Source organism: Polyergus mexicanus, unplaced genomic scaffold, assembly GCF_030449975.1.
Source record: "Polyergus mexicanus isolate NDT 795.1 unplaced genomic scaffold, iyPolMexi1.0 SCAF_6, whole genome shotgun sequence".
NCBI classification, from domain to species: Eukaryota; Metazoa; Arthropoda; class Insecta; order Hymenoptera; family Formicidae; genus Polyergus; species Polyergus mexicanus.
The window spans coordinates 2,009,526-2,026,482 of NW_027223326.1; the positions used below are offsets into that span (position 1 = coordinate 2,009,526).

At 34.5% G+C, this 16,957-nt stretch overlaps 3 protein-coding genes across 3 annotated transcripts; all 3 read left to right on the top strand.

Annotated features, from left to right (window-relative positions):
* Positions 1 to 95: 95 nt before the first annotated feature.
* Positions 96 to 3,522, top strand: Cpap3-b (cuticular protein analogous to peritrophins 3-B). The gene is made up of 4 exons (XM_070297355.1): positions 96 to 445; positions 2,205 to 2,522; positions 2,614 to 3,010; positions 3,339 to 3,522. Exons 1-4 carry the CDS (start codon positions 409 to 411, stop codon positions 3,460 to 3,462), a joined length of 876 nt encoding a protein of 291 aa, XP_070153456.1. The 5' UTR covers positions 96 to 408; the 3' UTR covers positions 3,463 to 3,522.
* A 2,192-nt stretch (positions 3,523 to 5,714) lies between these two features.
* On the top strand, positions 5,715 to 9,363 carry LOC138934028 (protein obstructor-E). Its single transcript, XM_070297397.1, has 5 exons — positions 5,715 to 5,954; positions 7,268 to 7,462; positions 7,645 to 7,829; positions 8,598 to 8,830; positions 9,185 to 9,363. The coding sequence occupies exons 1-5, from the start codon at positions 5,906 to 5,908 to the stop codon at positions 9,219 to 9,221; spliced, it is 699 nt and encodes a 232-aa protein (XP_070153498.1). The 5' UTR covers positions 5,715 to 5,905; the 3' UTR covers positions 9,222 to 9,363.
* A 1,278-nt stretch (positions 9,364 to 10,641) lies between these two features.
* Positions 10,642 to 14,277, top strand: LOC138934117 (protein obstructor-E). Its single transcript, XM_070297554.1, has 3 exons — positions 10,642 to 11,613; positions 12,342 to 12,759; positions 13,830 to 14,277. Exons 1-3 carry the CDS (start codon positions 11,358 to 11,360, stop codon positions 13,855 to 13,857), a joined length of 702 nt encoding a protein of 233 aa, XP_070153655.1. The 5' UTR covers positions 10,642 to 11,357; the 3' UTR covers positions 13,858 to 14,277.
* Positions 14,278 to 16,957: the final 2,680 nt, after the last annotated feature.

A 16,957-nucleotide genomic window follows, 5' to 3' on the forward strand; every position in this document is an offset into this window, starting at 1 on the left:
TTATGGAAACACATTGTTAATGTATGATGTATGTACAAAAGTTATTGTATATATGAATATTTATTTTGAGATGGCTACTATCGGTTAAACTTAATGTCAGTAAAAATATAGTCAACAAAATACTGGCAATGCTTTCGTATAAAAATACTTGCCAGTTTAACGTACTAGCAAATACATATGTATATGTGTGCGTATAAAAGATTGGCGGTTTTCCATAGAACTCTATGTAGCCACCAAGTGTTGTAACCTCGTGGAGGATAAAGTGGGGGCCGCATATAAGGTCCCGACGGCCGTCTCACAGGGCCCAGTAGTCTCTAGTCATCAATTCAATCGCGTTACAACGACTGGATCATCACACAAAGTGCCGTCATCCTTTCTCTCTCTCAATCAACATCATCCTTCGTCAGGATGAAGACGGAGATCCTTTTTCTTTTGATTTGTCTCGGTGAGCTCTTTTCACGATTTAAATATCGGCTTTAAGTGAAATCAAACTAATATTGCTCTTATAAAATCCGAAACAAAACTAAATTTTTTGGTAATTGTTTGGATTCTTTTTTCTCGTTGCAATAACGTACATTTAATAATTTTAATCAAAATTTGCAATCAAAGAAAATAAATTTTTTAATATGTGCCATATGTATGACATATATCGATAAATTGATAAAACCTATTAAATTATTCCACGTGTATATTTTATGTGTTTATTTATACACCTGATAAATATAAATTTTAAACTAAAATAAAAAATAAAGCACAGTTGACAGAAAAAAAATATTAATATTTATACTATGTATGTGATATATATAAAAAATATATTATAGATTATAAGGTAAAAAAAACAATACTTTCTATTTATATCTTATATTATTTTTATACTTATATTTCTTATTTTTTATTTGACTTACTTAGGCGTATCTTATATTATTGATAAAATGACTTTCAAATAGCAAAATTTTTCAAATAAAATTTTTAATTAGAGATAAAAGAATATGAAGGACAAGAAATTTTCGAGAGCAGATGCGTCTGTTCGGGATCGTTCACTGGCTAATATTATTACTTGGTTAAAGATGTTTGTCTCGAGTCAGAATCTATCGGTGCTGCGTTCGAAAGTCATCAAGCTAAACCGATTAAGCGACATTTAAGTTCTGGGCGAGCAACAGATCGAGTGTACATATGGAAGTCCGACAACTTTCTCGCTTTCTTCGCTCGTGTTCGCGAGGTCGACCGGCGTTTCTTCAGGGACGCAGACGATGTGCCGCCTTGAAAATGCGCCAAGAGACCAGTCGACCCTCCGCCTTAACATTCACATTCCTTTTCTCTCTCAATTCCCCTTTATTTTTCCATTGCTGAATAACTCGTGACACAAAGTAACCAATGGATTCAAAGAGTTCGAAGGATATATAAAAATATACAGCAATAATAGTTCGATTCTGTTATTTCAATAAAAATCAGAGATTCAAGTTTAATATAATTTTCTTTTACTGATTATATATATAATTTGTATTAGTTTTTAAAAGAAAGAAATAAATATTTTTCTTTTTCCAAAAGTTTTTTGTTTACTTCAATCGCAGTAAAAATAGTACATTTCATAAATATAATTTTCGGGTATACTAATATAAAATAATAGGGGCGATGAGTGGCTGAGAGCGTTGAGTCGCGGGCTGACAAATGCCATGTTCCAGGTTCGATTCCACTCGGATCTCATCCCACCATATAACTTCTTTTTAGAAGAGAAGGAGGAATGACAGAGAAGGAAAGAAGGATAAAAAAGGAGGGGAATATAGAAAGGAGACAAAAAGAGGGTTAGGAGTTGTTAGGAACAAGGGAGAAGAGCGAAAAGAGAAAAAGAGAAAAGATAGGAAAGCTATGTGTGTGTAGAAGTGTGTTAGAGATAAGAGCATAGGGATGAAGGAGGAAAGGGAGCGTGAGGAGCAAAGGGGAAGAACACAAGAGAGAGGGAAAAGGAAAGCGGTGTAGTAAAAGCGTTGTGTAAAGCTTAGGTTAGGTTAGGTTAGGTTAGGTGTAGGAGCGTTAGTTGTAAGAGTGGAAATGTAAGAAAATGAAATGTATTTGGAAATTTGTAAAGTGTAAGAGTGTAAAATTGCAACCCCATTGGAAAGTCAATAAAGACATACACATACATACATACATAATATAAAATAATATTAAAAGTTGATTTTTGTTCACTCCTTTTTTCCTACCAGGAGCTGTTACCGCTTTAACGAGGAAGCAAGAAGCCGCCGAACAAAATCGCCGAAGGGCCGCTTCGGCGACGACGGCGAAGAAGCCGCAGCCAACCGCAGAGGAGGAATACGAGGATGATGAAGAGCTCCTGGATCAGTGTCCCGAGCCTAATGGTTATTTTCCTGACGCGGAACAATGCGACAAGTATTACGACTGTCGAGACAACAAAATAACGGAAAAACTCTGCCCCGACGGTCTCGTTTTCAATGACTTTAGCCCGCAACACGAGAAGTGCGATCTGCCGTTCGGTATCGATTGCACGAGGAGACTTAAGCTACGTAAGCGAGCCATAATTATATTTAGAAGAAAATATTATGTCTACCGGATAATTTCTAATCCGTTTTTTATATATATTTATCCATCTCACAGAAAAGCCACAATCCTCACCACACTGTCCCCGCATGCACGGCTACTTCGCCCACGAAGACCCCAGGAACTGCAACACCTTCTATTACTGCGTGGAGGGCAAGTACAACATGATCACTTGTCCGGACGGTCTCGTCTTTTCCGAGAAGACCGGTATTTGCAATTGGCCGGACGAGGCGCAGAAGAAGGGTTGCGGTTCTCGCGAGCTCTTCAACTTCACCTGCCCGAAGGTCGACGATAGCGTGGCCGCGACGCACCCGCGCTATCCCGACACCGAGGACTGCCAATATTTTTACGTCTGCGTTAACGGTGAAATACCGAGGCGAAGCGGATGCAAACTCGGTCAGGCGTTCGACGAGCGTACCGGGAAATGCGATTGGGCCAGGAAGATACCCGAATGGTATACGAATTATATATTCCACCAGAATTTAACTTTATTATAAGAATATACGTGTGTGTGTAACGAAAAAGAGTTAATGATCCTAAACTCCGTGTGATACAATTTAAAATTGTACCATCGAAATATAAGCATGTCCTTTTTTTTCTTTTTTTTCTTTTTTGTAAAAAAGGAAACAAGATTTTTTTCTCTATCAAACTCTTCACAAAAGTCAATTAATTCAATTAATAAATACACATATTTCATATATTCTTTAATTTCCTTGCTGTTATTAATCATATATTTCTCGTTTTTTTTTATCGCTAAAAATAAACGTATAATTCAATTACAGCAAAGACTGGTACAAAGATCAGCTGACTGATGAACAACTGGACGCCTTGGAGAATCCACCGCCGAAACCTAAACCCACTGGTGGAGCAAGCAGAAGAAAAGGCAACAGGCCAACCCACCAGTAGAATATTATATTCTTAGATTATTTGTATAGATCTTTAAGTCCCTTTATTATAAAAAACCATCCTATTGTATAATAAACTTATCTTTTTACTATAAATTAGCTTTTTACAAAATATATATTTAATCCTAAATCTCCCCTAAATCTCTGAAGTAATTCGTTTAAGAAGAAAATCATAATCTTTGTACAACAAATATTTTAAGATATATCAATTTTAATTACAAGAGAGATTTAAATCCTTATCAAAATCTTTTTTTAAATTCTTGTTGGAATCAATGACAATTAATTATATTTTTATGTCTATAATTATTATATTCGTAATATTTATCTCTAGAAATTTGCTTTTTCAATTTCGAAGTATTTTTTTTTATTTCTTTCTGTTTTTCGTAAAATTGATATTCTACTAATAATCTCATTTGCATAAATCACAGTGACATAAAACAAGGAATTCCAATCGTGTGTTAAATTTGCGTGACTAGTGAAAGTGCGATATTGACCGACGTTTCTTGCATTTCTCGTATTGGAAAACCGTTTCCGAAATCCAGCCCTAACGTAATGCCTTCGTAAACAAGAAAGATAGCGAGATGAAAATCATTTTACGTAAACTAAAAAGCATGTTAGATCATTGACACTTATTGTAAGCAAAATATCGTAGACAAGGAAATATTTATAAATAGCTATATTAAATATAATAGCAATAAACAATATACGGTATATTATTTTATTAATATGCATAAAATAAAATTTATTTTTATATATTTGTTTTGTCGGCAAATGATTAACAGAACTCGTAAACTTTAAGCAGCCCAATTAACGCTATATCAAATTATTACAATTTTATTACTTTTCCATGGAAAAACATTAGGAAACCTTGTGAAAGCGAAAAGCAAAACAGGAAGAATATCGCTGTGCATCTGAAAGAAAAACTTGTTGAATTGATCTAAAGACAAAACACTTCATGGCTGCAATAAAATATTGTAGCTACAATATATATCCTACCTAAAAATCTTATCTATATAAAACAATTAAAATAAGTATGCAATATTTCTAATTGATATAATTAATATCAGCTCAATAAGGAAGATTTATATGTTATGTATTGTTAGAGAAAAAACAAAACTATATATAAAAATTTTATTTTTCATTATATAATTTTTTAATCAATAAAAAGGTAGGAATTAATTAAAAGTAACGAAAAAAAAAAAAACGTAAGTACGCAATGAATTAAGATTGCATATATTTTATAATATTTTTATATAAAATATTTTGTGTAAAACATGTTAAAAAATATTTCACATACAATTTTCTACTTTTTTTAAAACACATAAAAAGTTTCTCAGATTTCATATTCTTTAATATGACTATTGACATCATAGATAGATATAGTTCTAACTTATTATTAATGTTTTACTGTAAAAACCATTCTCGGTAAATATCCTGACAGACAATAACAATGCCTTAGTTCTTTTTAGAGCAATAGAAGCGAGAGCGAAGGTGAATGTTAAACGGTAATTATAAGAGTAGAAAGCCTAACAAAAGGCTGTTTGCGCTGGTCAACCGCAGTCAATGATGCGTAGTTTAATATACTTCTTTTAAAGTCATTTATTTAGAAATGGGAGGAAACAATATTTCTGAATATTAATGCTTCTTAAAATTTTAGAAATGTTTATTCCCTTCATCTTGAACTTTTAATTTTTTCAGATATTGTATTACGAGAAAAATAATATCTTTGAAACAGCAAAGCTCCCTTCATTGTTTTATTTCTATCATTCCAAATATTAATTCTTTTCTCTCTTCTATTTTTGCTTTTATTTTGCTTTTAGTAATTAAATTTTAAATATATTTTCATATAATTACTTGCCTTTTTACCAGAGTATAATAAAGTCCATTGGATTTGTAAAAATTAATATAATCCTCGTAGATAAAGAAGCATAATTGCAAAATATTGGCAAAATTACTTTTCTTATTCATCGGGATATGTTTTAATGTTATTTCCGGCCGTTTACCCGTTATCATCGTCGGATGTATTGCGATATGCATTTTTCTCCTCGAAGAAAAACGCGACGAAGGCCGTCGAGGTGAGAGCGCCGAGAGGAGAAAGAGAGAGAGAGAGAGAGAGAGAGTTAAAAGTATACCTTCCCTATCTCTCACTCTCGTTTCCTTTCCCTCTCTTGTCTCTTCGATTTTCATTCTCGACCGGTGTCCGTCGATAAAATATGATGGCGAAAGTGGGATTTCTTCGTGATATAGTGGGGATCCAGCCGGGTATAGCCAGCCGACGAGTCGAAGAGCTGCAGTTTCACGAGAACGACGCCATTCCAAAGAGGGACCAAAAATTAAATAGCCTAAAATAATCGTTCGTCCTTTACAGTGAATCTCAGTGCGATCTAAGATCATCCCGTGACAAAAAAAAAAAAAAAAAAAAAGCGAAACGTAAGACCGGAAGAATGTTCACGGCCGGGATCGTCACGTTGCTAGGCGCGATCGCGTTGACACGTGAGTATTGATCGTTGGATTATCATTCTCTATAAAATGATGAGAAGTAATATTTGCATTTTTATTAAAAAAATCATAAACTTATGTAATATCTTGCAATGTTTTAGATTTGTAAAAGTAAAACACTATAATATACTTCATAATCATAATATTGTTCTTCACATACATGTTTCCCGAGTTCTAATCTCTGTTTATTTTTAAAATATAACAATTACTGCAATAGTATAACATAATTTTGGAAGTGGAAAGAAGACCGAATGTTTTAAAAATTATATTATTAGGTGTACAAATAAGTTTCCGCCGTTTTTTATCAAAAATTGGGCATTTATTGTGAAAAAACGGAACTTAATGTTTTGAGTCACTCCAAATGTAAGTGCAAGTTCTTCTTGCGTTTGGCACGAATCTTGATCCAATAATGCTTCCAATTCCGCGTCTTCATACACTTTCGGCCTTCCGCTACGTTCTTTGTCTTCGATGTCAAATTCACCGTTCTTAAACTTTTGAAACCACTCACGACAACTTCTCTCACTTAAGGCAGCCTCACCATATGCTTCTACAAGCAATCGATACGCCTCGGCTGCAGATTTCTTCAAATTGAAGAAATAAATCAAAAGTTCCCGCAAATGACGCTTATTCGGCTCAAAACTCGACATTTTCGCACACAAAAGAATATATTATACTGATAAAAAAAATCACTAATATTTTAAGGTTATGTTATTGACTGATGTCGAATCTTACGATAAGGACGTTTTACATCTGACAATTTTAACCATAACTTACTGGTGGCGCCAACTTTTGTCAAACGGCGGAAACTAACTTATTTGTACACCTAATAAAATATTATAATGAGTGCATTCTGTATTATATAATTTTTACATTTTTATAATTCTATAATTTTCCCTTTTTAACTTTTATAATAGTAAATAAAGAATTTTATTTATGGGGAGGAGGATTATTTTAAGCATCAAATGTGTTAGTGAATTATTTATTCGTTGACAGAATCATTGTAAGAGAAAGAATGCGCTGAAACTCGATAGAAATGTTTGTTAGAATTAGAACTCGGCGTGGAGACGGTGCGAGAGAGCGAACTTTCTAAAGCGTAAATGTCAGTTCTCTCGATCGGCGGATTACATAAGTACAGTCGAACGCGATCGAGACATAATTACATAATGACGAAATATGATAACGCCGATCCGTGAATTCGTCGACAAGAAATCTGAACAAGTTTCGAATGCCTTCAATTGCCGGAAATGTCGGCGTTGAAATTTCTCGAAGAATCGCGAAAATATTAATATCAATATAATATTATATAGACGCCGCGTATAATTGTCCCAGCAAGGACGGCCAATACGAGGACATCAAGCAATGCGACAAATACTACGAATGCAACGACGGTATCGCGACGGAAAAATTGTGCCCGGATGGTCTTGTATTCGATCCTCTGAATCGCAAGGTCAACAAGTGCGACCACATATTTAATGTCGACTGCGGCGATCGACTCGAATTACGTAAGACAATATCGATATGATTATAATATTTCGTAAAAAGAGATATTTGAAGGAGAATCGATACGAACACCTGTACAAAAATTTCTAGCGTTTTATATAATATTTAAAATATATATAATAATTAATTTATAAATAATAATATTATTTTCATTAGTCGATTACTTAATGATTGTCCTTAATAGAACCTCCTCAGCCAACGAAGAAGTGTCCACGACGAAATGGCTTCTTCGCCCATCCCGATCCGTCAGTATGCAATGTCTTTTTCAATTGCATCGACGGAGAGGCGATCGAGATCACCTGTACCACCGGGCTACACTTTGATGAGTACTCTGGAACTTGCGTATGGCCTGATAGCGCGGGTCGCGAGGTAAGAAGCCTTAGATTTTTTTTTTTTTTTTTAATTTTATTTAGCCATTATGAAAGAAAATCTATTAATGATATCTACGAAGTTAATTGACATTAAAAATTTCGGAGAAAGAGGAGAGAGGAGAATGATAAATTTTCAAAAAATATTTTCAATTAACGTATCTTATAAATATGTGATATGAAAAATTAGAGTTCTATTTCGACGGAAATGAGAAGGAATTCTTAACTCGAACAAGCTGCAAGCTTCTGTTAAATCCTTAATTGAGAGAAAGTACGTCGCAATTTCTAATATACCCGTAGACAATATGTACTTTCTCTCAATTACATTTACACAGATTCTTCGATAAATTTGAGATATTTCTTTACCCAATTATCAAAATTTAATAATGTAATTCTAAAGCTAGAATTTTAAATTTTGGATTTAAGAATTATGTTTAACAAGCTTAACAGTTGTAAGATAACGAATAACCTTCGTCCCTCCTTACAAGATACGATTAATAGAATTTTAATTCCGTATTTAATTTCGTATTTACGTTAAAAAATTCCTGTTCCTACATCAATCAAAAATTAATAATTTTTAGAAACTGAAATAAAAAAAAAAAAAAAAAAAAATATTGAAACATCGATAATGTCCGAAGTAGCGAGAATATATCGACTAGAAATTTATCTCGTAGGATCTGTGCAAATAAAATTCAATAATTCTAATAAATAAGAAAATGCACCCTTTAATTAATAACGATGACATAAAGAGACAAATCGTATAATGCAGGGCTGCGGAGTCTTGGGTAAGAAGCTGCAGGACGGTTTCGAGTGCCCGAGCGAGGGCCAGGTAGATAGCAGGGGTATGCTGGTCGACCATCCCAAGTTCGCGCATCCTGATGATTGTCAGAAGTTCTACGTATGCTTAAATGGCGTGACGCCACGCGAGCAAGGATGCAGCGATGGCACCGTGTACAACGAGGAGCAGCAGAGGTGCGACGCGCCCGAAAATGTCCCCGGATGGTACGAGTCGTTTGTCATTCATTATATTATTATTACGTTATCATATTCACATATATTGATATATAATAAATAATTATTATCCATCGCTAACAATAAGTAATTGCATTGAGATCGTTCAATGATATTCGACAAGGACGCGCACGTGCTCTAATTAATGTTTTTGAAATACAGCTGATAAGCTTTCTTAATTTTTAATTTTTTTATTTATAGATTTTATTATATTATTATTATATCTTGCTCATTTTTTTTTGACAAATTAATTATATATGTATACTTTGAGTCGATTTGATTATTATTAATGTCATGCTTTATTTAAAGGCTCTAAAAATTTAATAATTGTTGCTTGCTTTGCAGCGAGGATTGGTATAAAGATGACGACAAGAAGCCGTAAGGAAATCGTCGATGCTCATCTGTCCCGCATCGGGACATTTCATGTTTCGTTCTAACCGTATCATCCCCCTCGCTCAACAAATAATACCATTGTGTGTGTTTAGCCATTTGAATGTCTTGGAATACATTTTATTTTTACTTTATGGGTCTGCCATTTTTTTTTTTTTTTAAATCAAATCCCGATCCTCCTTTTCCAATCTATTAAAACGAATTAAAATTAAGATCGTTTCTCTTCGCGATAAAAAAATTATTTGATCGATATAATTAATATTCTATTATGATTATAATTGCAAGAAAATTGTTGATCCTAAATATTCGATTCGGATTGATGTGACGTTAATAAAAAAGTCAATAATTGTAAATTGCGATTGTAATTTGTAAATTACAGATATAAATATCTTTTCGGAAAAAAAAAAAATTGAAATATTCGCGCAATTAATAATATTACTTATATGTATTTCAACTATCAAATATTTATAAATTTTCAATTTTAAACAAAATTAAATTTATGTTATATGGCAAATAAAAGGAAGCAAAAAAAAGATATATATATATATATTTTATTTGTAAGATTATTAAAATTAATTAACTGGCGCACACCGTATATGTGCCAGTTAGTTAAGTGGTTTTAATATAATTGAGAGAAATTTAATTAATAAGATTTGGTCTTTGATATGTTCGAAACGATATTTGCGGAACGTGTATAAAGGCCTTGAATCGTTCTTGTTACGAGATCGGTCGACTATCACTTTCTCCCGAACTGCTCGCTTGTGTCCCGTTTTACAATTTATTGTCTCCCTCTCTTGCTCTTTTCTTTTTCTTCTTTGTTATATTGCATCTCGAATAATATCAAAAAAATGTTAAAAATCTTAAAAAAAAAAAAATCATTTATTCACGTACGTAGATTTAAAAAAGTTTATTTTTTCGAGTGAAAAATTAATTTATTTCTCTCGCATGATAGTTACGTTGAATTATTACGCACGGTATTCTTTCATTCAACTTTCCAATTTACGAACATTCATCGCAAATGTCACTTGCCGAGGATTTTTCAAGTTTTAATCTATGCATTAAACATAGAATTATAAATCCTACAGCTTTTAACGTAATAATATTCAATCTTGTCATGATTATGTGAATCGCGATGTTCCTTTCCTTTCCAACAGACAGAATTTTAAATAACATATGATTAATATTACAACAGCGCACTTTTTGATGTTATTTGCATAATTATATAATGGTTTTAATATCACTTAATAATTCACTCGATACTTTATATGTATTTTAATTATTTTTTTAATTTATGAGACCATATTTCTAGCATGTAATACATACTAAATGAAAGTGATTGATTGGGGCGTAATTGAGAGCATTAACTTGAACAAATAATTGAATATTAATTTCTACACATCTGTAATAAACATGAGATCATTTCTTTCGTTTTACTTCTGGCACAAAATGCAAAAAGATGGTTTCAGATAATTAATTAGCATGTGATCGCTCTTTACTGGCTTAAATAAATAATTGTTCCAGTAAACCATGAAAAAATTTCTCCGTTCCGCTTTCGGAAATATCTCGATTCGATCTAGAATTTATTAGACACCTAAGTCGCAAACGTAACATTGCAATAGCATATGCAATGCGAATTTCAAGCTAGGTAGCAGCAGCAGCAACGAGTTATCTTAGCACCCGGAAGTGTACCTAAAATCTATATCTCTTTTGCATCGATAATAGTACAGTGCCATAAAACTCGCGCCCATTAGAATGCATTCGCATCGAGAGAAAAGAGGGCGGCGAGACTGCGATTCGATCAAGAAGAGAAAGAGAAGACTTTCGGCAAAAAGGAGGGGGGGAGGCGAAGCCGAGAGAAGGGAGAATTGGAAAATGTGCAAGCAACAAGGACCCGTCAAGGTGGTGGCGAGGCTGCGAGCGAACGAAACAGGACCCGGTTTCGAGCATCGCAGTCACGTTTTACCAACGTCGCGACGAGCTGCTGCCGACGTAATCGAAGAGGAGGACAAAAGAAACAGGGAGGAAGAAGAGAAAAAGAAGAAAAAAAGGATCTTTTACGGAACTTTTTGAAACAGCGGCTTGAAAAACTTTGGAACATTTCTTCGGGACTCCCCCCTCGATATCAAAGATGGAGAACCGTGTGATTTTTCGCCATTTTTTGCCGTTTCTAACTTTGGTGACCTTGACCTGGGCACAATTCCGGTGTCCGGAGCCCAAGGGTTTCTTCCCCGATCCGGAACAGTGCGATCTTTATTACGCCTGCGTGGACAATCAACCCGAGGAGAAACTTTGCAAAGACGGTCTCGTCTTCAGGGATGATAATCCCAAGAAGGAATTGTGCGACATTCCGGCGAACGTGCCTTGCGGCGATCGTACACTTTTACGTAAGTTTCAAACGATTCTCCAGATTTATTAAGCTTTCATTAATTATTGCAATTAAATTAATTAAAATTATTATAATTCTTCTCATTGCGCGAAAATTATAGCTCATTAAGATTCTCTTTACAGACTGGAGAAATTAATAAAGAAATTTGAAATTTTTCGTGATTACCAACGCAGTCAAATATAATTTCGTGCGTAAACAAAATTTCACGCATGAAGAAAAAGAAATATGTATTTTTGTCAATTTTATTTCGCCTAATTTAGGTGAAAAATTTCGGGCCTAAAAAATTTATATTCGGCAGGAAAATTTCTTGCAAATCATATATGATGCAAATACTGTACAATTATATTTAATCTTATTTCCTTTCGTCTATATATATGTTTGCTTCTGGAGCTTGGCAAACCAAAAGATAGCGTCACGAAAATAGAACTCGATGCGAACCGGTTTGTCGAACAATCACATTCTTTCTCGGATATGGTGAAACTTCAATCATGTCAAATCAGTTGCACCTTTTTGCACAAGTAATAATATATATCCACACAGACCCATATATAATAGAATTTATAAAAAAATTTGAATTAAAAAATTTAATATAGAAGAAATTTAAATTTAAATATCGATTATATATATATATATATATATATATATATATATATATATATATATAATCGATATAACAATTATATATGAAATAATTAATACAGACATATCACATAATAATTGTTACAGAGGAGCCACATCCTAGTAAGGATTGTCCGCGCGCAAACGGCATCTTCGGCCACGAGGATCCGACCGCATGTGATCGCTTTGTTAATTGCATCGACGGAGTAGCGCAGATAGTACCTTGCCCGCCCGGTCTGATCTACGAATCTAAAATGTCCAGCTGTGTCTGGCCGGTAGACGCTACTCGTCTGTGCGAGAACGCGAAACGCGACGTCCTGGACGACGGATTTGTCTGCCCGGACGGCGACGTCGCTGGACCATCCGGCAGAATTCTGCCGCATCCCACGTATCCGCATCCCGAGGATTGTGCCAAGTTCTACATCTGCAAGAACGGCGTGGTGCCGCAGAAGGGCCAGTGCGAACCCGACACTGTCTACAACGAGGAGATCTTCAGGTGCACCGAACCGGAGAATGTACAGGGATGGTAAGTTTACCCCCCCCCTCTCTCTCTCTCTCTATCTCTATCTCTATCTCTGTCTCTATCTCTGTCTCTGTCTCTGTCTCTGTCTCTGTCTCTGTCTCTGTCTCTGTCTCTGTCTCTGTCTCTGTCTCTGTCTCTGTCTCTGTCTCTGTCTCTGTCTCTGTCTCTGTCTCTGTCTCTGTCTCTGTCTCTGTCTCTGTCTCTGTCTCTGTCTCTGTCTCTGTCTCTGTCTCTGTCTCTGTCTCTGTCTCTGTCTCTGTCTCTGTCTCTGTCTCTGTCTCTGTCTCTGTCTCTGTCTCTGTCTCTGTCTCTGTCTCTGTCTCTGTCTCTGTCTCTGTCTCTGTCTCTGTCTCTGTCTCTGTCTCTGTCTCTGTCTCTGTCTCTGTCTCTGTCTCTGTCTCTGTCTCTGTCTCTGTCTCTGTCTCTGTCTCTGTCTCTGTCTCTGTCTCTGTCCCTATCTCTATCTCTGTCTCTATCTATCTATCTCTATCTCTCTCTCTTGTTTTTTTTATTTTATTTTATTCTCACTCTCTTTGACAGAATCCCGAGTTTAATCTTGAAACACTTGTACGATTTTGACAATCATTATTGTTTATAAGAATTTGTTTGTCATCTCATTTAAGACAAACAAAATTATGTAGATATATAATTAATTAAAAAAAAAAAAAATTGAAAAAAATCCAAAATTAAATAAATGTAAAATAAATAGAAATATAATTTTAAGAAAACAATTAAAAAGAAAATTAAAGGAATCTAAAGTACAAAGAGAATGGCGAGATGTTAAATTCTTTCTAAGAAACTTTTCATCCGTTATTAATGTTCTAGGATTAATTTTAATAATGGGTTCTCTGAGAAATTTGTGAAATCTCCATCTCTCCTGAATTATATATTCCTATTACAATTTATTATATATCTCGTTATAATATATGCTCATTAATGTTTCTTCATCGTTATTTATTTCTAAAAAAGAAATTAAATATTATTCTAATTTCCTATAATTCTATCTGTTTTGATTTAAAAAAAAAAAAAATACTGGATTATCTCTCATAACGAAATGCAATTCAATATTTCAGCGAGGACTATTACAAACGGAAGAACTGAACGAGGGATGTCGAAGGCGCCGCAACTAACTGCAGCTATATGTGTAACGCTCATCCTTTTAATTAAATGGACGATAAACGCGTGTGATATGCACGCTTATGTAAAAGCTGCCACGTGGTCTCCGCGAGAATGAACGTGCTTTCGTCCTCTCTCTCTCTCTCTGCTCGCGACACATGTACTATCCCCTTTCTCCTTTTACGTAAACAAATTTGCCTTGAAAAAATCCACTATGTATAAATTGTAATTGTCGGTCGCTAACCCGCGAAAAGAAAACATCGACGATATATCGCGACTTCTATTAGATAAATCCCCTCCGCTTTTGAACCGGTCCAATTTTATGTAATTAACGATTATATGCAAGATGAAATTTTATTGTAAAAACACGCGTAGATATAAACATGCAATTCCGCGATGAAATAAATCAAGAAATGAGATTATTTATTATATTTCAATCGGAAATATATTTTAAGTCCTTTTCGCTACTTTCATTTTGGATATGCGATACTTTACCTAACAATAATATTTCCTATTATTAATTATTAAAAAATATTGTATATTATTTTGAATAATTATTAAAACGAAAAGAGGAGCAAGAGAAATTATTTTGTTTAAACAATTCAACAATTTTAAAGCGCTAATTAAACATCATCGCGTTAAGTTTTTCATAATAAAATGCGTCTTATATACTATTATACGTTTGTATCGTGTAATTTAAATCGTTAATATTTATCGTGTGTTGCGACATGACTTTCTCTGACGTGACAGATTGGACGTCAAAAATCTCCATACCCTACGATGTTTCAGAATGCATCGCGAAATGCGTTCGCGAAATCGCATCTCTTTGAATACATTTCGATCGGATTTCACTTCGGTGAAATGTCATCGTAAGAATTAGTTAACCCATTCGTTATAAAGTTGCCTTCCCCATCTCAAGTTATATGATATCTCATATATATGTATATACTTTTATAGCTGCCATTTGATATAACATACTTTCTTAATTTTTGTTATATCTTATTAACAAATACACCTTTAAATGTCATAATACAGAACAAGCTGCAATGTTTCGTGATTCGATGGGAGATTTACGGTACATAATAAAATAATATGCCACTGATTTTCCTAGCTATTAGCAAACACACAATTTCTTCTCTCTTCTTATCCGCCTGATAGCAACCTTTCCCTTTACGTAATCCGCTAGATGCGCTAGATGAGATACGCCTCAACTATCAATTTGTACTTATTGTTAATTCGTGGAGCAATAAACCCGTGGAGAAATAAATCATAAATTATTTACATTTTCTGTATTATTTTAATAACATATAAAAATTAAAATAAAATGAAGCATAACATATAGATATAAAAATTTTTAAAATTAAAACAACATAATTGTTACTCTTCCAGCATATTTCCCGCTATTATATTTTGGACAATTTGTTAGTAGAAAGTTACTAATTGCCACTGAAATTATTAACAATCATCATAATGTATCCACGCCGAATGTCTGATCGATCTATCGACCTGTCTGGTTCGCCTCGACTGCTTTCACTGCAATCTGGCCCCTCCTCTTCAAGACCGGCGTGATGGGTCTTGCGTAAGGCCGGTTAAAACCCCGGGAGCCCCGCTAACATGCCTCGGTGTTCGCACAGGAAATCACGTTTTCGCACTACGATAATGATATATGAAGAACGCCTCTGCTACGCGCGTACACGTTTCGGTTATACGATAACACGTGTGTTACAATGCAATTTAGAAGCGAGTATATATTACACTGCAACCGATGGTATCATGGGCCACAGGCCACAGGAAGATTGTACCTTGACATTAATCGTTAAATGCAACGTGTCCTTGCTAAATTATCGTATTATGCGATAAATTCTCTTTTTTTTATGACGCAGAGTTCATATTACTAAAGTGCCCACGTGCGCAAGAGATCTTGTACAATTAAATTTCTAAAGGATTTGAAGAAGATATTTTCTCTTTCTATAATTATGATAATTTCTGTAAATAATATTATGTATGTATGTCTTTATTGACTCCCCAATGGGGTTGCAATCTTATACTCTTACACTTTACAAATTTTCCACATATATTTCATTTTTCTTACATTTTCCGCTCTTACAGCTAACGCTCCTACACTTAACCTAACGCTTTACTACACCGCTTTCCTTTTTCCTCTCTCTTGCTCTTCCCCCTTGCTCCTCACGCTCCCCTTTCCTCCTTCATCCTTAATGCCCTTATCTCTTTTCGCCCTTCTTCCTTGTTCCTAACTCCTAACCCTCTTTATGTCTCTTTCCTATTCCCCTTTTTTTTATCCTTCTTTCCTTCCCTGTCATTCCTCCTTCTCTTCTATAAAGAGGTATATGGTGGGATGAGATCCGAGCGGAATCGAACCCGGGACGTGGCACTTGTCAGCCCGCGACTCAACGCTCTAAGCCACTCATCGCCCATGTAAATAATATTATAAAAATATATTTACTTAAATTTGATAATTATCAATTGAATCGAAATGAAAGTTTCATAATTTATTAATTAGCAGATTCTTTCGTTAATCAAGCAATATCTTTCAAGTACATCTATTGTAATTGCGTTGTGAACGTGATTCCCCTCAAATTGCGCAGTTGACGCGAAGCGCGTTGAAAGATAGTAAATGAAGCATTTCACTTGCATAGCCATTCTCTTCACTGAGAACGCAGAAATATTACGCGGTATTAAGTATGCGGAAAAATAACGAGCGTATGCTTGTGCAACATAGTTGTTGCGGATCATACGCGTCCAACATTTGCATCCTTAGGCATTTCGAGAGGTGCAAACTGCAAAAGAATCGCGCTTCGACATTAATGTCATTTATGTATTCATGCACGATGCATCGCGATAATTGCGATAATCGCGATAATCTCGGGGGATTAGAAGAATGATAAATCGCGAGATGAACCTCTCGAGATGTCCTTCTAAAGTTAAAGTCATCTTTTTTTTTGTCCAATCATCATTACACAAGATATAGAGAGTTTAGCTGTTTAAATATAGAGTTTTTTTAAAGAGTTCTTTTGTAGAATAATTATAGCATGTCTAGTATAATTAGTGTACGACATTGGTCAAA